The sequence below is a fragment of the Xiphias gladius genome, chromosome 1 (genome assembly GCF_016859285.1).
Source record: "Xiphias gladius isolate SHS-SW01 ecotype Sanya breed wild chromosome 1, ASM1685928v1, whole genome shotgun sequence".
Classification (NCBI taxonomy): Eukaryota; Metazoa; Chordata; class Actinopteri; order Istiophoriformes; family Xiphiidae; genus Xiphias; species Xiphias gladius.
Genome location: NC_053400.1, coordinates 6,187,922 through 6,211,078, shown reverse-complemented (window position 1 = coordinate 6,211,078; position 23,157 = coordinate 6,187,922). Strand labels below are relative to the sequence as shown.

Here is a 23,157-nt window from a genome sequence, read left to right as displayed (position 1 = left end):
GGCCATATAATATGGCTGTTAAAGAATAGCTTACACTTGGGTTAAATAAAGAACTGAGCCTAAGAGCATGCATTCAGGGGCATATATACAAGAAATGAATACCTGATGTATTTCCATTTATTTAAAGGGGAATCATAACAATAATAATGATAATAATAATAATAATAATAGCACAAATAGAGGAGATTTCTACATTCATGATAAAACTTCTTCTGTTGATTGATGTATTGTGAAAGTCCTGACCGGAAACGACGCCCCATTCATTGAAACCGCCTTAACAAGCTCTGTTTCACACCCCGCTCGCGCTGACAGTCGCAGCCCCAACAGAGGCTCTGCGTGGCGGCTGAAGTCGACGCATCGGCTCGGCGCCTTGTTCCTCGGACTTTCCATTTTTTTTTTCTTTAAATCCCCTCCCACCGGTCTGAAGTGCGCCGGAGGCGTCAGAAATGACCTGAAAAGGCAGCAGGTAAACACGAATGAAGTTTACTCCTCTCCCTGGCCAACCGAAGACGGTGTAAGTGAGTCACTGAATCTGGAGGTCCATCCCAGGCTTTGGGCATCCGAAAGTCTGCAGGCAGGAAAACAAGGTAAGCCTGCAGACCCTTGGTCGAAACATCAACGGTATAGTGCTACAGAAATACAGTAGGCTAAATATTGCTATGGGATTCATATGAACGCATCAGGAATGTATTAGTACCTCCATTAGTGAACTCTTTGCACTTTTTAAAAATGATTAGGGTATAACTATTAAACCTGGTTATATGTATACATATATATATATATGTGTATATGTGTGTGTATATGTGTGTGTATATATATGTGTGTGTATGTATATATATATATATATATATATATATATATATATATATATATATATATATATATATGTATATATGTATATATGTATGTGTGTGTGTATGTATATATATGTATATATATATGTATATATGTATGTGTGTGTGTATGTATATATGTATATATATATATGTATATATGTATGTGTGTGTGTATGTATATATGTATATATATATATGTATATATGTATGTGTATATGTATATATGTATGTATATATATATAAGTATATATATATATATGTATATATATATGTATATATATATATATATATATATATATGTGTGTGTGTGTGTTTATATATATATATATATATATATATATATATATATATATATATATATATAGTTCAAATTGTTTCTTTCAGGGAAAAACAACCTCAGTATCCTAAGGAATAGCGTGATAAATAATAAGGTGAACCTAATGCAATGGGTGTGGTTTAAATTACGTATGCAGGCCTACTGTAGATGCCATTTTCCAGGTATGTATTTTTGGCCCCTCCATTGTTGGTGTTAAATTACAATGCCCCTGTAGTAGGAGATGATGTTGGGGTTCATATCGGTGTTGAAAGGCAGACATCAAAGGCAGGTAGCAGGACCTTATAGGTTCCACTTTGCTCTGCTACAGCTGGAGCATGCCGTTTCCTGACTGCCCCTATACTCACAATAAAAAGACCTCACCCAGTTAAAAAAAACTGTCGCAAAAAAAAAAGCCTTGAAAATTAGCAATGTCTTGGTTTAAAACACTTGTAAACTAGGACATGCAGATCAGAGAAGCATCTGATGTTTGAAACTGGAAGTGAAGAAATGAAAAACTAGGAGGATTTTTTTTTTTTTTTTTTTGGAATGCTCGATCCCTTGTGATGCAAATAAGCCTATTGTAGTGGATGTGTGACTCATTGCAGAAACTCCTTCTCTTTTGTGCTGACTTCATTTTTAATAAAGAGGAAAAGAAAGGCTCTGATGGCAAACTGAACCTCGTGACCAACACTTAAGGCCACACTGGGGGTGGCTTTGTCTGTGCATGTCTGTGTCTGTGTTGTTTTATTGATTTATTCATAGCCCCGAAAGAAATATCTGCAGCATTCCACCTGCTCCTCCATTTTTCCTCTCTTAGGACGGCAAGATCCAGATAAAGGAACACATACACACTCACAGAGACATGCACACTTGCATCGCTACGGCGCTATCACAAGGAATGCGAAGTCCAATACAAATGTAGCCTAGGGAGCATTCCACATCAGCCACATTACTTCTAGTCTTCCACTTCAACTTGAAATGCTGTGCAGAATACACCGCAGCTCTTCCCTGCTTCGACAAAGCTCTCCCAGCTGTTATTTTTAGTGTTTGTCGTATCAGGTGAGATGAAAAAGAAGTCTTGTTATTACTAACACTTTCAATTAGATGTCATGATCTCACTTTAAGAGGCTTGCCCCGTAGCTTTTCAGTATATCACTGAAACCTGACATTTTCACACACATGTTGTGTTGTGACTCAGGAAAACAAATCTACATCTCTATACCTAGTTTGGCAGCAGTGCAAGGCATTGTAGCACAGTGCAATCTTCCCACAGCAGCACTTTTTGCAACAAGATAAATGAGAGAGACAAAATAGGTCATCGTGTTACGACATGAGCGCAAGTAGAAGGGTCTTTTTCCTGATCAGTTTTCCTCAGTGTGATTGTGAGTGTTTTACTTTACCTACTTTACCTAACACCATGAATTTGATTCTGAAGGAAAAACTCTAAAGAGCTGGATAATAAACTCAGTAAATCAAAATACTGACATTATGAATCTTCCACCAAGCTAAATTTACTCATGTTACAATTTGAAAACATAGTTTTTTAAAGTGATCTTTAACTTCCGTACCTCGCCTTTCATTTTGCCTGAGTGCTGTGCACGGAGCGAGAACTGTTTGTGTGTCTGTGTGTATGTCTTTTAACCACTGGCTTAAACAGCCTGCGAACCAGCCAGTGATCTTTGACCCTTATTCACGCTCACTGTCTCTTCAGCCTGACAACAAAGAGCAGCTTTTGTTTTCCTGAATTACTCTTCCATGCACATTCTCTGCTGCTTTTAGAGGAGCGAGGTAAATGCAGACTGAAACTTTTCCATGGCAACATCCAAACTTCATTTTCGGTCTACCGTCAACTTTCCTTAGTTGACAGACTTTGTTGTTAGCTGCACCTAAAATGTGCTGTGAAATTATTCCAAGAGAATACTGAGACACAAAAAGTACATTTTATGAAATATACATATAGACAAAACTGACAATGAAATGACAATATTTCATTCAGGTCAGCAGTCAGCAACACAAATGGACAGACCGTTACAGAAAATATGACATTCAGGTACTTAAAAATCTTCGAGAAGGGCAGGAAGTGGTATTTTCTTGTATTTTTCTTGGTACTTTATTGCAGTGAAAACCGGTCCTGTATATCATAGGGTTTGAAATTAAAACCTGAGGTGCAGCTGCAGCTTAAACACCAGATTAGCCTTTTGATAGAGATCACAAACAAGTTTGACAGTTATTTTTTTGTGGTAAAATACAAGGCAGCTCAACCCCATGGCATTATATTAGACGGCAGGTGCCATGGTCGCAGCTCTGGGAGGCTGTACTTATGCACAGCATGGGTTTGAGCTAAAAGCTTGCTGGCATGTGCACAGTGACAGTACTAATACACTGATCACCAGCATGTTAGCATGTTAGCGTGCTAGTGTATGCTAATTGCCACTAAACACAAAAGTAAAGTTTTGTAGGTATTTGGTCATAAACCAAAGAAACAAATTAAAACTTGACAAATGATGGTGCTAGAGTTATTAGCATTTACCATCTGGGCACCATTGAAACCAAATGTCATGGCAGTCGGTCCAATAGTTTTCTCACATTTCACACAAAAAAAAACTAAAATGCTAAACTCATTGTTGTACTGAAGGAAAAGTCACCAAAAGTCATCACCAAAGTCTTGAAGCGCCATCCTCTGAGGACCACGACTGTTGGCAATATTTTAAATAGTTGTTAAGATATTTTGGTCTGGAATAAACCTGGACCTGGACCATTTTTATTATAAAAAAATGCAACACCTCCTGGATCTTTCGATGACGCAGATGAAGAATTCTATCTGTCTGTCACCTTCTTCTGCAGTCTGTGTCACATATGGTTTTGGCTGCCTTGCCAGTGTACATTAGGTACAACAAGACTTTTAAAGATGATTAACATTGGAGAGTGAGTCAGACCCCTTATGTGATACTGAGATGGGAAGACGGGTGAAATTTTACTGGAAAACACAAAGCGACAGACCGGAAGATCAGGGGGTCGGGGGGCCTGTCTTGTTCACACATGCCTGGGTTTTTGGAGGATATGCATGCAGTCACACCTAAACACAAACAGGATCCCGGCTATATCATTCTCTATGTGCGTGGGAGTGATGTGGGCAGGGGAGGAGCACGTTTCAGGATGAGTGTGGTACTGAAAAGTGAGTTTTGTACTATTCTTTGTCTGTGCCGCTCACTCATACATATAAGAGCCGGGAAGTGAAAGAAAACGGGAAAGTCTTGTGCCTGGGTGCCGTGCAGGGACAATAGAGAGGGTGTGCGGGTAGAGAGACTTAGCTTACATGTCATGCCAACATTGAAACATTGTGTAAGAGACGGAGAATATAGAGGTTTGAGCTGAGGAAGAAGAAATAATTGTTCTGTTATCAAACTCTATACACAGGAAATGCCACTTCTTGGTGTTAAATACACGCCCAGTACCCCGTGTTTATGTGGATGTGTGCAGATGTACACAGAAGAGTCTTGTGTTGAGAGTGGGGGCCGTTTTTGCTGTCTCTCAAACCTGTCTAGAGAACTGAGCCTTCTACTGTGTGCTCACACTCGCTAGTTATCTGTGGGTGGGGTGACACTGGTTTACTGTTTCCTTCAGTGTGAGTGGAGGTCGCCTTCATCAATTTCATGTCTATAGTCAGAGAGCTGTAATGAGGGGGGCCAGTGAGTCGCACATCAATGCTGCGTGTGAATTCACCACAGGGCGTCATGCTGAATAGCTGACGAAGAGTCTTGTTGTTGGGTTATGTGTCATCATGTTGACCCAAAAAATGACTGTGTACTGTCTTTTTCTTTCTCTTTCAGTTGTCTCTCAGAAGAATTTGAGACATTGAGACATCTCAGACTAAATGAAATTGCTAGTTTGAAAAAAGCCTAAATCAAATGGTATGCAATTTTAAGACCCCTACAAAAATTGTAACAATATAGTGTTTATTACCAGTAGCTTTTATTACAACATACAGTTAGATTGATGTTGTTGAGTTATGTTGAAGTGCTATGTATTTGTAACAATTCAATAATATTTTAATATTTGTAACAATATTTTGTCAGAGCTTTATATGGAATGGCCAGTCTGGAAAACTGCTTTAACTTAACTCACTGGCCTAGAGAGATTTTAAAATTATCATAAATTTACTGAAAACTAAAGTAAATGCAGAAAAGGCTGTCACGCTTTGTTTGAACAAATTTGAACTAACATATAATTAATTTCAATTGACTCAAACGCAACCTTTGTGTCCTATTCCTAAAATATGTTACGTTCCTAACGTTATTGCAAGGCATTTTACAAAGTCAGGAAACAGTTTGGGTTTTTATCTGTGATTTTCCCAGCTATGCTTCGAATCAAAAATGTCAGAGGAGTTTCCATTCTGCATTAGCAAAGAGAGCAAGAATAGCAAGGGATGTGGTTATATGTGGTTGTAAGCCATGGAAGAAGCTAGTCTACAATCTCAGTTATTCAATTGAATTTCCAGAAAACTCACTATATATCAGAATATATATTACAATTGCAAAATAATACCAAATATGCTTTAAAAAAAAAAACACATTACCCACATTTACCCAATCCACAGCTACTGTAACTTTTTAAATCACTACACTACTTTACCTCCTCTCTTCAAGAGGTTGTCGGTTTCTGTGAGTGCGTGTATACAGAATAACAAACACACATTAGTTCCTTATCATAAACCACTGCAAAGTCACATGTTGGCATCGCTTTCCTCAAACCTTTAATGTCGGTCCTCAATTATCAAAAAGGGAAGTGCCAAAACCACAATCATGTTGTTTGAAATAGATTCCAGCTTCAGTTTTTGCATTTTTACTTCAGCTGTCAGTCTAAATCATATTTATTTTAGTACGTTGTTTCTCTTTATTTATTCTATAATAGATCATTTCACTTTTTCATTTAAGTCTTGCAATGATCAGGCAGTGTTATATGCGTGTGTGTGTGTGTGTGTGTGTGTGTGTGTGTGTGTGTGTGTGTGTGTGTGTGTGTGTGTGTGTGTGTGTGTGTGTGTGTGTGTGTGTGTCTATATATATACACACACATATATACAGTTAGGTGCATAAGTGTTTGGACAGTGAAACAGTTTTCATAATTTTGTGTCTGAAAACCATCACGATGGATTTTAAATGAACGAATCAAGATGTGAGTGAAGTGAATAGTTTCAGCTTTAATTCAAGGGGTTGAACAAAAATTTTGCATTAAACGTTTAGGAATTGCAGCCATTTTTATACATAGTCCCTCATTTTCAGGGGCTCAAAAGTAATTGGACAATTGACTGACAATCAGTTTCAAGGCCAGGTGTGGCCTCTTCCCTGTTATTTCATGACAAATGAAGCAGATAAAAGGTCTGGAGTTGATTCCAAATGTTGAACTGGCATTTGGTAGATGTTCATGGGAACTCTCATTATGTGGTCCAAAGAGGTGTCGATGCAATTGAAGGAGGCCATCATTAGGCTGTCGAAACAAAACAAACCTATCAGACAGATGGCAGAAACTTTAGGAGTGGCCAAATCAACAATTTGGTACCTTCTTAAAAGAAGAAATGAACTGGTGAGTTAAGCAACACCAAAGGGCCTAGAGGACCACGGAAGACAACTAAAGTGGATGATCGTAGAATTCTTTCCTCGGTGAGGAAAAATACCTTGACAACATCTAGTCAGGTCAAGAACACTCTGGAGGAGGCAGTTATATCATTGTCAAGGTCTACAATCAAGAGACGCCTTCATGAATGTAAATACAGAGGGTTTACCACAAGGTGGTACCACCCTTTTCACTTGCTGAAGATAAAACTGAGGGCAAAAAGACACACAAAAAAGCAGCAACTGAAGGCAGCTGCAGTAAAGGCCTCACACAGCAGCTCAAGGGAGGAAACTCAGCATATCGTGATGTCCATGGGTTCCAGACTTCAGGCAGTCGTTGACTGCAAAGGATTTTCATCCAAGTATTAAAAATAATCCTGATATTTATAATTATGTTGGTTTGTCCAATTACTTTTGAAGCTGAAAGTCTACACTTCAATCACATCTTCATGGCTTTGTTTCAAATCCATTGTAATGGTGTACAGAGCCATAATCATGAAAATCGTTTCACTGTCCAAATACTTATGCACCTCACTGTATATATGTGTATGTGTGTGTGTGTGTGTGTGTGTGTGTTGTGGTTGATAGGTGTACCATCCCCAGAATACATACAGTTATATTTCTGATTCTTTAATGCAGCTTCATACTCTATTGTACTGGTTGGTTCTGCCCAGTTTAAGTACTGAGTATGTATTCATGATACATATAAAACTATAAATATGCAATATCTCAGTTGATCTTATCTCAGAGATCCTTAACCTTAAGCCAGAAAAATGTGCTTTAGTAGAACATATTTGTGCCGATATTGTACATTTGATTAACAAATGTCAGAGCTCTACATTTTAATTAGGCAACTGCAGCCAATTTCAAACTCTGGATGGATGGTGTATGCTAACATAGGTTAAGCCTGGTTGAGCTGAAAGCCTGAAATCCAGCCTCAGCTTGACCAGGCTAGGTCTGATCTATACAGTTTGAATATTTATTCACCTTCTGCTACCTAACACTGTAACTTCACTTCTGTCCTCTCTGTTAACCGTTCAATATCAACCAACATTCAAAAAGGAGTTCAAAACACAGTCTTTGGATTCAAAATGTCAAAATTCACCCCTGTTTGTACATAAAAATGCTTTGCAGTAATTGCTGAGCCTGTGCATGAATTCCACAGTGAGACTTTCGCTGCATGGAGTTTCCAGACAGCTTGTTAAAAGATTCTTTTTGGCAGAGGAATTTGTGAGCTATATGGCTATATCAGCTAAAGGTTAGCAGTGGTCCCTGAATTAAGTTTCACATAGCAAAAACTTGTTGCTCTGTAGTGCTCAAACATCCTTCGCTGTGTGTGTGTACGCTTTGTGTGTGTTTATGTGTGTGTGTGTTTGTTTCTCGGATTGAATCTGTGTTGCTGTGTGGTTGTCTAAGGCTGAGGTCCATCTCGAGTATCAAGTGTGTGCTTCAGCATACATAGTTATAAATAGCCAACTGACCCTGTGGGCTATGCGATCTCTCTGTTTCTTTGTGTCTGTCTTTATCTTTCAGTTGCCGTCGTTCTGTTTTGTCGGTGGTTCAACTGGTTCCTGTCTGTCTTCTGATATTGAGGATAACCACGACTGCTCTGTTTCCCCTTCAAAACCAGCATCCTCATCTCTTTTCAGACTGTCTCGCATACTCTACAGTAACTCGACGCATTCACAGAAGCAGTGTGTATTTAGTGTATTTTAAATTAAAAGGTGTGACCGTGGGTGTATGTTCTAGTGCTGGAACAAAGCTGGCAAGTGGGTTAAGTTGGTGGTGGGCAATGTGTCAACCTGAAAGTCTGTGTGGTGAAAGCAAACGTCTGGGATAAGATGTCATCTTTGGAAAAAATTGACTGAAATGAGTGTGCATATGTGTGGCTAATTGACACATCTTTCTGGTAACAATCACATGATTCTCAGCTTAATGTGATGCAAGTTTGTGTTTTTATTTTCAGGGAACTTTATGTTGTATTCTCTTCTGCTCTGAGTACTGTAATGTCTGATATGTAATGTCTGAATGATATCGAAACAGTCTATCAGCCATGTCACCTTTTTACATTACATTAGATTACATTTACTCATTTGGCAGATGCTTTTATCCAAAGCGAGGGGCAACACTAAAGCTTCAGTAGAGCAGGACTATAAAATTTCTTCAGGAGGTCATGCCAGTCATTTCCCCCTTTCTTCTCTATTATCAAACAGTCTCTCTCCTCTGGCTGCATACCTGACTACTTCAAGACAGCCAGTGTCCTCCCTCTCCTCAAAAAAGCCTAACTAGATAGCACTGATATAGCTAACTGCAGGCCCATTTGCAAACTCCCCTTCTTTTCTAAGATTCTTGAAAAAAAAATTGACACCATTGATAATGCTATTTTAATTGAGAAACTATTGAATTAAATTTGGTATCTCTTACACACTCAAATGGTTGTCCTCATACTTGTCAAACAACCATTCAATGTTCATATTAACAATTATGTGCCTTCCTCCGCTCCTCTGTTATGTGGGGTCCCTCAAGGGTTGATCCTTGTACAAAATCAATAAGAAAAAAGTGCAAGAAGATCAGGTAAAGAAGTGCACCGAAAGTGCAAGTGCTAGGTCGACATGTTAGGGTGTTTGAGGTGTTAGTAGAGGAGTTGCTCTTGGAGGAGATGAGTCTGTAAGAGATTCTTGAAACTACAGAGCCCCCCCCCCATACTCTGATAGCTTTTGGTAACTCGTTCCAGCATCGGAGAACCACAAACAAAAACAGTCTGGACTGTGTTTGCCTTGTGTGCAGGCATGGCAAGAGGAACGCAGTGGCTAAGAAGGAGCATAAGCCTGTATGATTAAGATCAAATAGATGGGTGAAGACCCAGAAATCACTTTGTAGGCAAGCATTAGTGTCTTGAATTTGATTCGGGCGGCCATGTGTAGCCAGAGGCGGTCACTGAGTAGCAAGTGACATTTGCCCTTTTAGGCTGGTGGGTGAGAGATGATGTTTTTTTGATGTTGATATTGTGATGAATGGATTGATTGGCTGGGATGACTGAAAGTTCAGCCTTAGAGAGGTTTAGTTGAAGGTGGTGTTGCTTTATCCATTTGGATATGTCTGAGAGACAAGCCAAGATCTGCGCCAAGACCATGGGTCATCTGGTGGGAATGGTCGGTATAGTTGGGTGTCCTCTGCGTAGCAGTGATATGAGAAGTTGTGTGAGCAGATTATTGAGCCCAAGGAGGTGGTTTATATTTTAAAGAGGACAGGCCACAGCACCAAGCCCTGGGGCACCGATGTGGGGAGGGGATGGGATAAGAACGTATGTCCTTGCCATTACACATTGAAGGAATGCCCAGTGAGATAGAATTCAAACCAAGAAAGTGCTTTGCCTGAGATGCACATATTGGAGAGGATAGATAAAAGGATGCGGTGGTTCACCGTATCAAAGGCTGTTGATATGTCCAGCAAGATATGGACTGAGGACTCAGCTGCAGCTCTGGCTGTCCTTAGGGACAGCCTGAACTCACTTTTATATTCGTTGATAAGAGAGTATAGATAACAAGGCAGGGGTCTGGATAGGAATAATATCATTTGAAAAAAACTTTTTTGATATGTCAAACCTGTGCCGGTCTAGATAGGGACTTTTGATTTTATATATGATCGTGTCTCTGCACATGCATAGAAAGAATGTAAGAGATATACTTGTGTGTTACTGAAATGGGCTTTTTACAGTTATGAAGTGGCCACAAATGCACACTATGCTTTTTCATTTAATCCTGCACTTTTTCAATAGCCGGTTTCTGTTGTTGGGTTTTTAAAGCGTAACCAGAAACCCAACTACTGTGATGGAAAATTGACATCTTGGTTGACATGCTAATTTTCGCCCCTTTTCCGGCGCAATGCTATGACGCTCATCGAATTTCCGTACATTGGCATGTAAATAGCCAGAAACATTTACTGTTTTTGAAAGTCTATGGGAAAAATGTGCAGTGGTGATTTTGTTCTTCATATGCCACCTGTAAGATGTCTCATCTTACAGGTGGCATTAAAGATACTGAAGTAAAAGATATAAAAAAGTAACCGCTGTAGCACAATCAGTGGCCTCCATGCTGCTTTCTGCTGTTTACTAACCCCGTTTTCCAGCACAATCGTGACATCAAATGTGACACACCAGAAAAAACATTTTTCTGTCAGGTTCTTTTAGAGGATTTGCAAGTTTAAAAAACCCACATACACGCGCTACTTTTGGTGTAAAAAGGGAATGATTTGCTGACTGACTGTTTCCCTGCCTATGCGGAAATAAATTATAGATTTATTCCCCTTCTGCAACTGCTTTTGACTTTCTGTGTTTTCCTATGGCAGCTCTTACCAATGGAGCCCCAACTGACAGGTAGTCTGAGGGTTGTGTTCATCCTGATCATCCTCCTCTCCACAGGTAAGATAACCACAGTGGAAAAAAACGTTTTTATCTTACGTACCTCTTTTAGCCTCATGTTCATTTTTACAACTGTGTTGCTATACACTGTTCTCCACCATCCTGGCTACTCTTTGTGGTACATTTTGTTATGTGTAGAGATATTCAAGGAGAGACATTCAAAACAACACATGATAGAAACTTCAAACATTCACCATATGTCTCCTCCGCGGGGTAGATTTTGAATTTGCTGTTTACATTGGCATGTTTGCGAAGTTACTTTAAACTGCTGTAACTTCTTTTTGGGGACATTAGGCAACTAAAGTGCTTCGTAAATCAATGAAAATGTTTTGCAGACACGAGGAAAATTCTACTTGCTATCGCTGCAGTTTCACATGTACAAAGAGCTGTCTGAGGGTTACTACCCTGAACCAAGGCACGGTATATGGACTCCAGTAAGGGTCAATAAGTTTTTGAGCTTGTGAAATCATGTCCGGAAAGAATCCCAAATCATTTCTGTGGTTTAAAATGTGTCAGGTGCCTGACACATTAAAAACAGTTCACACAGTCCTGTGAAAAATATAAGGTCAGTTAAAATTTCTTTGTCCTCAAATAACTCCCTCAGGACTGTCTGATACAACCAATCCTCTCCATCCAAAACGTTTCGTAACCAAGAGCAACAACAGCGTACGTCATCATGTTTTTAACCAGTTTGGCCAGAGCACTGCCTGAAGCTCCACATTTTTACATACAATACAAGTAGATGTGGCTGTGATTATCAACAGGGTGTGATAGAGATTGTTCAGGTTAAAATTTATATTGATCTTCCCAGAAACAAGAAACTGTTAAAATACAAAATCCTATTTCTTTTTTGGATCACAAGCAGGATTGTTGCAGTATAGCAGTTTACTGGTTAACCAGTTTACCTTATGTTCCAGTGTGAGGATTAGACAGGGGACTGTTTTGTTCCTATATTGTCATAAATTTTAGCATCGTCAAATCTGAATTAATGTTTTTTTTCTTAACTTTTTTTTCACTTAAAAAATAATTTCAGAAACAAAAAAAAAGAAATACAACATGCAAAATACTGGAGCAAAATTTTTACTTTCATTCTATATATGGCGTTACTTATGGATGAAAGTAGCAAATATGAATGGCCATGATTGTCTCTAACATTCCCACCTATAATGTATGATAATGTATTCTTTCAGATCCTACTTTCTGATCCATGTGCACTAGCGGTGCGTCAGACAGGTCTGGCCATTAAAATACCAAAAGTGCTCTAAGCAAACCCCTGACGAACTGGGCACGGTGCATCTGAGTGCGATTCACCACAGCGGTTGCTTCATGGAAATAGTGTGAACATGAATTTTTACATACAGGTGTTTGCTCTGAATCTGCTGATAGAGGACCATAAAAGCAATAATTTTTTCCCAGAGTTCTTTTGTAACCTCACTGTTGGTATCATTTGTACATACATAATATCACATTTTTCTACAACTACAAATATTTCCTTATTTCACTTTCTCGTGCAGAACTTTTTCACAGGTTTACAGTAGGCTTTGCATTTATTTTCTGAACATCTTTCAACAAGCCCAAAATATTATTGACTATTATTTGAGCTCATCAGAATAATGGAAGACGCGGCTTCAAAAAACAAGCTGATTTTCCTTTTTTCCGAAATAAGTCAGAGACAAAACTGGATGAAATCACTTTTTTGTGATGAACATTTTTTTGGAGCATGAGCTCGTCTGCCTGTCTGTGGGTGTGTGTCGGTATTGCATTCACAACTTTTATTTAAACTGAATATATATTTTGACTAATTTTGTAACACTTAATGGAAAAGTAAAGATCAAGTCTCCTTTTGTCTCCTTCAGGTTCAAGTGAAAATGATCAGGACTTGAAATTTTGTGGCACCTGGCACCATGGCAAGGGCCTGAGCCTGAGCCTCAACCTCTCCCCAGGCTGTAATGGGATCTCGATCTCAGCCAATAAGAGCTCTCTGTCCATCGATGGGCAGATCACAGCCCAGTGTTCGCGGTCTGATGTCATTCCCCTCCACCAGTATGGACTTGAGTCAGAGGAGAAAAGTGACTTCTGTCTGTACTGGGAACCATTGCTGGACCAGTTGAAACTGCAGGTAAATCAGAAAAAGGAGGAGGGAGGCAAGATGAGAATTTGTTTTCACCTGTCATTTGGCTCAGCAACATGAAAGTAATGGAGAAGACAAGTGCATTGTTCTGCTTTTTTTCATTTTTTCTTTTTTCTTGGCAACTTCAGTATCACCTCTGGAAGTGAAATAGGAATGTGCTACAGCAGCTTAATTGAATGCCTTGATGCAGAGCTTAATAAGGGGTGATTTGTTTTGTTGTACAGGTCGGAGGACAGAACCTCACCGTGTGCTGGCCTGCCAGCCTGCGTGGCTCCTGCTGCACTGATCTGTCGAATGGCCCCAATGAACCCGAAGCAACCTACGGCATTAGCAATGGAATGATCGGAACAGATATCATCACCCACAAAACCTTCATAGCCTACAAGTTCAACGGACGCACCATTAACTGTGGTAAGGAAGATGTGGCTGTTATCTACAGTATATCTAGAATATATTAGCAAGATCAAAGATTTACTCATTATATATGAACGGAAGGTTTTCTGTATTATTTTCTGTTCCAATAAGCCAGTTTTTCCACACTGATCGTTAACGTTCCCTATTGTCCAGTCAAATGTATGTACAGATGGACAGATTACCTTTAAAATAAAACCTCTCAAAATCCATATATACAAATGGACTGGAGAATCTGATTTCTGTTCAACTTAAACATGTCAAACTCAAAGCTGCTTATTTATTTATTTCTTCTTTTGCAGAACTTTTATGTGATCAAGCAAGCCACGGATCGACCCGAATCGCCACGTAATTTACTCTCTGTTTTTTTTAATCAAACGCATCATCACATTCACTGTTGAAGTAGCATGAGAGGGTTGATTGCTCAACATCCTTCGTCATCTGACTCTGTCTTAAAAGTCCATTGTTGTGTAGCTTTCTGTAAAGTAAGCAAGTACATAAACTTCGACCATAAACAGAAGCTAAACTTTGAACCATGCTGGGGTGGGGGTTGCAAAGAAAACCTTGCTTTCTTTACATGACCAGCTGAAACTTCAGTTTTGAACTTGATGCTGTGCGTTAATGTTTGTCCAGGATTAAAGACACTGGAGGGAATGCTAGAGACCCCTGCGCTCACACCTTTGAGGTGGAGATGGAGGACGATTTCAGAGGCTACAACGTCACATCACCTGTAAGACAAACAAACAAAAAGAGTTAAACTTTGACTCATTATTACATTCTAAAGGGAATTAGAACTTAAAGTGATATTGAAAATCAAATTACAATGAAATATTAAACAAATACCATGAAAAGACCAAAACCGACAGTGTGATAGTCAGCCTCTCAATACTTTTTAGCCTTTCCGAGCCCGTGAGTTGCACTCAGCCTCAAGCCCATTGGTTCCCGCTGAAGAAGTAAATCTTTAAAAACAAGCCAAAAATACATACTTTCACTTTAAAAAAAGTATAGGTAAAGGTTTAAACAAGGCTCAATAGTTTTTCCCAAAACAGCCGGGTGCTGTAGTTTTTAGCAGACATTGCTCAAACAGGAGTAAATAGTGCATTTATTGGGAATTCTTTTTCACTTGTGGATTTGTTCACTAGTGAGTAATTACAACAGTGTACAGGAGATCAGTTCAAAATAAACCAGTCTCACAGTGTGGCTCATTGATGTGTTTTAAATGTTTTTGAACAAGTAAGCATTATGGCACAGAGGAATAAGATATATCAGACTTTAGATACACAGACAATAGTTGTTAGTTGGATCAGTTTGTTATTCGCTCTGGGCTTTGATTGGGAAATGATGACAACAAGATCAACTTGGAGTAACGGTAACGTTACCCTGGGATGTGCCACCAATAGTATCGACGACACAGGCCACATCAGGTATATTGTGACCACACTGGCCTGTCTCAGTTGCATTTTAGTTGCATATTCAAAAATGACTCGCATTTCCTCTGAGACACAAAGAGAAAATAAAATACGTCTGTGTAACAAAATAACTGAATGTCCACCTAATGTCCACTTAATAGGTTTCTGTAGGCTTCAACTGCGTTACACCGTCCTCGACATCAATAATAACTTCAGTTATTGTGATTGTTTTGCACATTACTCCCACTGTAACCATGAAGATATTTTCAGCATGCACGTAACACAGCAGTGCCTCTCACAAAGAGATGCATAGGCAGTGATTCATACAACGGATATTGTCTTAGTAGCGACTTCATAATTCCACTCTAGTGAGTGGGCTTCTACTCTTCTGAGACTGAGAATTTCCAGCAGGTTTTTAAACAAGCCAGGGAGTATTCAGTCAAGTTGAGGGCGGTGGTGATTTAGTTCTGAATAAAGGGTGAGAAGTTAGCCACATGAAAGTGCTTGATACAGCATTTTACTGACAAGTAGAGGATGGATGTTGACATTTTTTCCTCCAAACGACCTTAAAATAGGGCCACTTGTGTATGTACCCATTAATCTACATGCAGTCTACTCATTACAGCTGTGTACACCATGGGGTTGTGATGCACACTCACAAGCAGAGTAGCAGGGTGATACAAGTCCTGTCGATGATTTTTTTCAATAAGAAAATTTGAAAATGTGAAAACATTTTTTTTTTTTTGTCAGCATTGTTCCCAATCCTGTGTGGAACTGAATAATTAAGAATTGTTGTCTGGGATGTGTCGGTTTATGGTCAGCAGTTTCCCTGTTCACTTGTCATGTGTTGTCTTAAAAGTGAATTGACCCAAACCCTGTTGGGCTGTCTCAAACTGTCCAATGTCCTTTCTCTCCATATACGGTGTTCTGCTTCACAGGCCACTAAAGGTATATCTGAAAAGTCCCCCACGAGTGTCCATCTCCCCCCTGCTCTACGACAAGCTGCAAAAAACACGAGCAAAGTAGTCTGCACATTCTTCAGAAACAACTCCCTGTTCCAGGTAAGGCTCTGTTTACCCTCAGTCAACACTAGCAGCTGAGGAGAGATGTCAGCATGACCTCACACACCTGCCTGTCTACCATTTTTCTTGACCCGGCTTTTCGCTTTGAAGCAAGGCTTTGTTTCTACTGACAGCTTTGCTAAAAGCCATCTCGATGCTTTTGTTCCCCTGTGTGTAAATACAGTTTGTAGGCTGTATTATATGAGGGGAAGGTAAAGGTGTGTGTGTGTGTCTGTGTTCCAGGATGGTCTCAAGGAGTTCAGGGTTCTCACTGATGTGGTTGGAATCACTGTGGAGAAGGAGGTCATCGCTGATCTGTCTGAGCCAATCAGGATTGGCTTTCACCATGATGTTATACCCGTAAGCTGTGTACTTTTGTCTGTATCGGTGTGATCACTGTCCACTTTATATTGTCTGGAATTGTCAGTATTTTTTTTTTTTCTGAATTCAAAATTAAACAGGTATTTGATGCCACACACAGTGAATTAAATAATTCTGGTTGACTAATTAAGGGAAAATGTCTGTTAGTCCATGTCTTGCCCAGTTGTGAACAGCACAGTCGGATAGTTTTCCTGAAATCATGCCAAGCCCAAACCGTGCCCCCAAAACTGAAACACAACTGGATCAAGTGTTTTGTTACTGTAAGGTGCGCGCTGTATGTTTCAAGTAACACACAAACTTCTCAAATGTGGGTTAGCTGCGGATGCCGATTCGAGTAACAAAATGGTCCTCTTCATTTCCAGCCGCTTCAAGCTGTCTGTCACGTCAATGCAGCGAACACAGAAACCACTTGGTTTCTTTTCTTACTTCACATATTGCAAAAACAAATGGTTTTATATACGCTGAGGGTGGTCGGTTGCTTCTTCTCTGCAGTGCACATTCACACACAGACACGCACACAAACCCACAGTTTAGTGTCGTACCTTATGTGTATTTTTTATTACACTGTGACTCTAACCATCTGCGGTGATATGGTAACATGCAGCAAGGTTTTTTTTTTTTCCACGTAGTACTATGAACACAAATGTGCAGCATTGTAAAGGGAAATGATTGCAGCTCAAGTCTCTCTCCCCTCTTTATTTCAGAAAAAGAATTCAAGGAAATGTGTTTCATGGGACACGAGGAAAGGTTGGAACCCTTTAGAACCAAACACTATTCATTCAACTTGTAACTCTCCTTCCCTGTTTATTTAGTCTAACTCCCACAGATGATAATGAAGTGTGTTTAAATCACTTTTGTCTATGCGCAGATCCAGTGCAGGTCAAATGGTTGGAGGATGGATGCGTGACACGCCAGAGAGGAGCGGAACACACCGAGTGCCTCTGTAACCATCTCACTTACTTCTCTGTCCTGGTGGTGAGACATGCTGCAGATACACTTCTCTTTCTCATGCAAGAAACAGACAAACAAAACAGAAAGAAAGTCCTGTGATGCAGGAAAAACGTACAGTGTACATGTATATCCCACAAGATTAACATCAAGGACTTACAAGAATCCACATCTATAGATGATTTTAAACACATACAGCCACTATATGCAGTATCAATTTACTGTGAAGAAACACACACAAAATACATAGAAATAGACATATACTGTATACACTCCAATAAATTGGTGTATGATAACCTTGTTGCTCTGCTCATTGCTCGGTGTCGCATGACAGCAACTGGAGCCTCGACCAGTGCGCCACCTCCTGGCACTGACCACCATTACATCCTTGGGCTGCATTGTGTCTGTGATCAGCTGTGCCGCTCTCATCATTTTTCTCTGCAGGAAGAGGTAATGCTCCTTTTTGAGGGCTAATTTAGTCCAAAGTGTCAAAACAAGATAGATCTTTTTTTTGTAAACAATTAAATGACTACTCATTTCCGTTCCCTTCTCCCTCTCGCAGGCGATCCAAGGAGCAGTCCATATCCATCCACTTGGGCCTAGCAGTGTCTCTCGCTTTTCTCAATCTGCTCTTCTTCTTTACTGGGATCCTGGCCAACATGGGAGGGGAGAGTTTGTGCACCTGGGTGGGGGCAGGCCTCCACTACGCCCTGCTCAGCTCCTTCACTTGGATGGGCATGGAAGTCTTCCACACCTTCTGGTTGGTGTACATGATCTTCAGCCACCCCCCAAACCCCCATCTATGGAACCTGGTCGGCTTCGGTGAGTGCGTGACGTAATATTTGTAATAAGTGTACTTTATGGCATGTTAAGGTGAACATGACATTAACGTGTGACGTTTGAAAATTTGTTTCCAGTTCTTCCTGCTGTTCCTATTATCATCCTGGCTGCAGTAGGTGACATTTATGGACTGAGAGAGGTGGTGCCAAGCGATGACATCTCCAACCCTTATCTGATGTAAGCGAGATTATTTGGATAAAGATACTTGCTGGGGAGAGATATGTGCAGTAATGCCAGGATAGTGAACAAAAAGCAATTAAAAAAGCGTGGTGACATGTCTGTTTTAGAAACAACTGAAGCAATTTGAACATTATTCTGGCATTTTATTCGCCCTATCTGGGATCATTTGCTTTTCCTTCTTTAAGTGTATTTGGTGTTTGCAGGTGCTGGATGAAAGACACAATGAAGGCCTTGCTGGCTCACTATGTCACCAACATGATGGTGCTGGCCATCCTGGTGATCTCGGGCATTGTGATGCTCCTCATGGTCTACAGGAAGATCCGCACCCGGGATGAATGGAGGCAGAACCGTGTGGCTTTTCTCAGTATCTGGGGTCTCAGCTGCCTCTTTGGAACAACCTGGGGTCTGACCTTCCTGGACTTTGGACCCCTTTCTGACTTCATTCTCTTCCTCTCCTGCACCCTCAACTCTTTTCAAGGTCTGTGCTTGTGACATACTTTGCACTTGGGCAGGCTTTACATTATGTTGTTACACTTGTCTTCTTTCTCATTTATGAGAAACCATACCACGGAACTATTACAACAGAGCAGAGACTTGCATTTTTCAGGCATTATATGGTGCCACAAGACTTTAAATTTGACGTTATTGTCAGATATGCTAATCCAAAAGAAAAGGAGTTTAAATTGAAACCAGGAGAAGCCACATACGTATTGTTTAACTTTTTCAGCATTATTGCCACCTCCGCAGAAGGTTTAACTATATATAGTCAGTCTTTGGACAGGGGTATTTTCATTGTTGGCTCAGAGAGTGGCGACTGTGTATTTGGAGCCAGTGTCCATTGTATCAGTGTGGGAATAAGACAATGGCCATGGTTAATCATGGCCTTCTGTTACTGGTGCCTATCAGAAGAAAAGCTGTTTCCTCTCACATGCAGCACACTTGTTTTGATTCAGGTCCAAAAACTCAACCTATTAACCCCATTGCTGCTGCACGCTCGTAGTTTAGAAAGAGAATTTTATACGTTAACAAGCTAACATGAGACAGTTTAATGACACACAAACATTTAAACTCAACGTCCGACAAACAATGACTAAATGCTTACAGTAAGTTCTCTCCTATTCCACCCTGATTGATGAGAAAATAGAAAAAAACTTTTGTAGCAGAACTGAATAATGGAAGATATTTTTTTTTTTACATTACCATCACTGAAGCCAAGCCAAGTTTATGAATTAAAATACAGTACATACCAACATGATCTGTTTTATCATGTTAGTTTTTCTCATATTAAGTCTTCTTAATATGAGATTCACCAAAACTAAAACCAAACATTTTGTAATGAGCTGCAACTAAACTGATACTAACCTGGCTCACTCAGAAATAAAACTTGGGATCAGTGGCAGGCAAAAACTTGCTTTATATAATATCCTTTATATTGTAGTAGAGAATTGAGTATTAAACTTTATGTTCATCTGTAATGGACTGATCCTCACTGTGTCCCTATCCCGATATAGTGCATGGGCTTCTTCTCCAGTGATCCTGAATAGGGATGAATCTTGATTCTGGTCTGTTCCCCCAGGCTTCCTTCTGATGTTGCGGTTCTACATGCTGGAGTGGATGCGGAAACAGGCTGGTGACTCTGCTCTCAGCAGCAACAGCACCGGATCGACCAGGCAACACATGCTACAGTACCAGGAGAAGAGTTAAATGGACTAAAAAAGGTGTGGTACATAAAAAAATGGAAAACGCTGCAACAGTCAAGCTTTTACGTAAATATAAAGTACTCTTATCCAAGTCAATGATAAAATGGAAAATGTTTTCTGACACGGACTGCGACATTGTTGATTCACTGTTTCTTTCGAAATTTTGTTGTCAGGTGTGGCACCTGCTGGTAAATCTGAGCAATAACCCACAAATGAGGATTGAACTTCGAAGTGACCCCAACAAGCAGTGAAAAAACTCACCATACATCCTACACCTATCATTCTTCTGGTATCCCTTGGTATTAAACATCATAGACCCCCTGGGTTGGTAAACACAAGCACACCTCATTGGATTTCCCAGAACTTACCTTCAGTCAGGTAGAGGTGATGATGGAGAAATAGTATGTCACCACTTCTATCACTAGACACTAGCGCCATTAGCATTAGCACTAGTTTATCAAATTAAATGGGCTTAAATCACTCTCGAGGGAGCAAGCTGTGCTCATTAGTCATCTCATGTGGTGAAAAGTTACCAAATTTCTTGAGATGAATTTTCCAAATAATAACTTTTGTGTAAAGCTAGAACTAGCCTAATTCTGGAAATCAAGCTAGCTCTAGCATGAGACTCCGCTAATGCAGGAGTCGGGAGCTTGCTAGCCTGTGAGTCCGTCTTCCAGCAGCTAATACTCGCCGGAAGCTACAGTACGAGAGGAGTAGACCAGAAGCGTGGTCACGTATTGATTGACAGCCGTGAGCTCCCACCCCTCACTGCGGCCTTCTCTGATTGGGTAGAAGTGCGAGGCTCACTCAGAAACTTTAGAAGGGAATATCTCTGCACTGCTTCCAGGCTTTGGACAGCATCTCTCCACATTAGGATGTGTTTGTTTTCTTCTTCTCTTTGGCAGTAGAGAAGAAATGACACCATCACTCAGGAACTTACAATACAGGCCTGGAGCCTGTATTTGTAGAATACCTAGACTGGCTCTAGTTAGGGGAAAGGGAAAGATTTTATTTGAGATTTTAAATTCTAAGCTGGGGATAAAATATATTTCCAGACAGGCAAACTTGGGGAAGTTAAGTGATTGCAGGTTACTGTGCTGTGATTTCCATTATATTATCTGTAAAGAGAAATTATATATTATTATTGAAGCTCTCGTTGAACCTTAGATAAGCTTTTTATTTTTAATTTTATACCGTGTATGCTTTTGTTTTGTAGCTGAGTCTTTTAATGTAGCACTTTAGAATTTCAGTCTTTAAAAAAATGTACATATAGAACCTTAGTGAGTTTTCTTTTACATTACTCTAATATGTATAATAGAAGACATTCAGATGCAGTAAGTATGCATTGTAAAATAATAGCTGAATGTTTTATAAGAGTAGACTTCAGAATGACTCCATATGTTCTCTATACCTTCAGGCAAAATAATTTACTTAAAATATAATGATTATCAGGTCTTCATCTTCAAAATGGACCAAATTGTAGGGAACCCTTTGGAATTACCTGCATTGATGTAAAAAATTGTCTTAAAATATGGTCAGATCTTCATCTTAGTTACATTATGAACAAACACAATCTATTTTAACCCTAAACACACAAATTACTGTTTTGTTCTTGTCCATATTGAATCTATCATTCAAACAGTCACAGTGTAGGTTGGAAAAAGTACATGAACCCCTCGGCTAATGTCGTCAACAAATGCTAACTGGAGTCAGGAGTTAGAAAACCTGGAGTCCAATCAGTGACACAAGATTGGAAGTGTGGGTTGGAGCTGCTTTGACTTAGAAAAAACAAACAGTTCAAGAATTGGCCATTTGCATAAAACTTCAAAGGTTTACAGAGTCATCTCAAAGAGTTTAGATATTACTCAGTCCACAGTCAGACAAACTGTCTATAAATGGAGAAGACTTGGTTCTGTGGCTGCTCTCCCAGCAGATGACTCCAAAGGCACAATGCAGAATGATCAGTGAGGTAAAAAAGAAACTAATAGTAACAGCTAAAGGCTTAAAGGACTCATTGGAGCTGGTTAACACCTCTTTTCATTAGTTTACCATGCACAAATCATGGCGCATGGAGCATAGTGTCCATGACAGGACATCATGGAGGAAGCAGCTGCTCTAAAAAAAAACAGATCACTGCACGCCTGAAGTTTGCCAAAGAGCAGCTTGAAACTCCACTCAAATCCGGGAAAATGTGTTGTAGACTGATAGAAATAAGATTGAATTGTTTGGGAAGAACATGCAGCACTATGTATGGCGCAAAAAGGTGTACGTCATCCCGAGGTGAGGTACGGTGGAGGGAGCATCATGATTCGGGGCTGTTTTGCTGCGTCTGGGTCTGGAGAGCTCAATACCACCGAGGGGGAAATGATTTCCCAAGTTCGCCAGCCGAACGTCAGCAGAATGTTTGTTGGTGCTGCAGGACAATGACCTTAACATGGAAGTAATTTTAATTCCTCCTGAACGTTGTGCAGGTCTCATCCACCGCTACTGGAATCACTTCTTTGATCTTACTGCTGCCAAGGGAGGTTCGGGCAGTTATTGAATCCAAGGGTTCACTTACTTTTTCCACCATCATTGTGAATGTTTAATGGGTGTGTTCAATATAGACATGAAAGACTGTAGTTGTTTGTGTGTTATTAGCTTAAGCACACTGTGTTTGTCTACACTTGTGACCTAGATTACGACCACATCAAATTTTTGACCAATTAATGCAGAAAACCAAGTCATTCCAGAGGTTTTATTACATACTTTTTCTTGCCACTGTATATTTGGCTGGCAAAATGTGTTTTTATTTTAATTTCACATTGAAATAAAAATTTTAAATCCATGCATATATAATTTTAGTGAATGTCATTTCTTTCATCTCCACCAGAGTCCACAATGGGGTTTTCAGATACTGTGATGTTTGCACTGTT

General features: G+C 39.8%; 1 protein-coding gene across 2 annotated transcripts; it reads left to right on the top strand.

The window, feature by feature from the left end:
* Positions 1-307: 307 nt before the first annotated feature.
* adgrg1 (adhesion G protein-coupled receptor G1) lies at positions 308-20,651 on the top strand. 2 transcript variants are annotated; one of them, XM_040137233.1, is made up of 17 exons: positions 308-587; positions 8,295-8,455; positions 11,109-11,181; positions 13,038-13,300; positions 13,537-13,723; positions 14,026-14,071; positions 14,357-14,453; positions 16,071-16,193; positions 16,437-16,553; positions 17,279-17,321; positions 17,443-17,549; positions 17,857-17,972; positions 18,085-18,344; positions 18,440-18,539; positions 18,746-19,020; positions 20,119-20,260; positions 20,416-20,651. In XM_040137233.1, exons 3-16 carry the CDS (start codon positions 11,118-11,120, stop codon positions 20,244-20,246), a joined length of 1,926 nt encoding a protein of 641 aa, XP_039993167.1. In that variant the 5' UTR covers positions 308-587; positions 8,295-8,455; positions 11,109-11,117; the 3' UTR covers positions 20,247-20,260; positions 20,416-20,651. The 2 variants fall into 2 exon arrangements, with proteins under 2 accessions (XP_039993167.1, XP_039993157.1); XM_040137223.1 differs by lacking the exon at positions 8,295-8,455.
* The last annotated feature ends 2,506 nt before the right edge of the window (positions 20,652-23,157 follow it).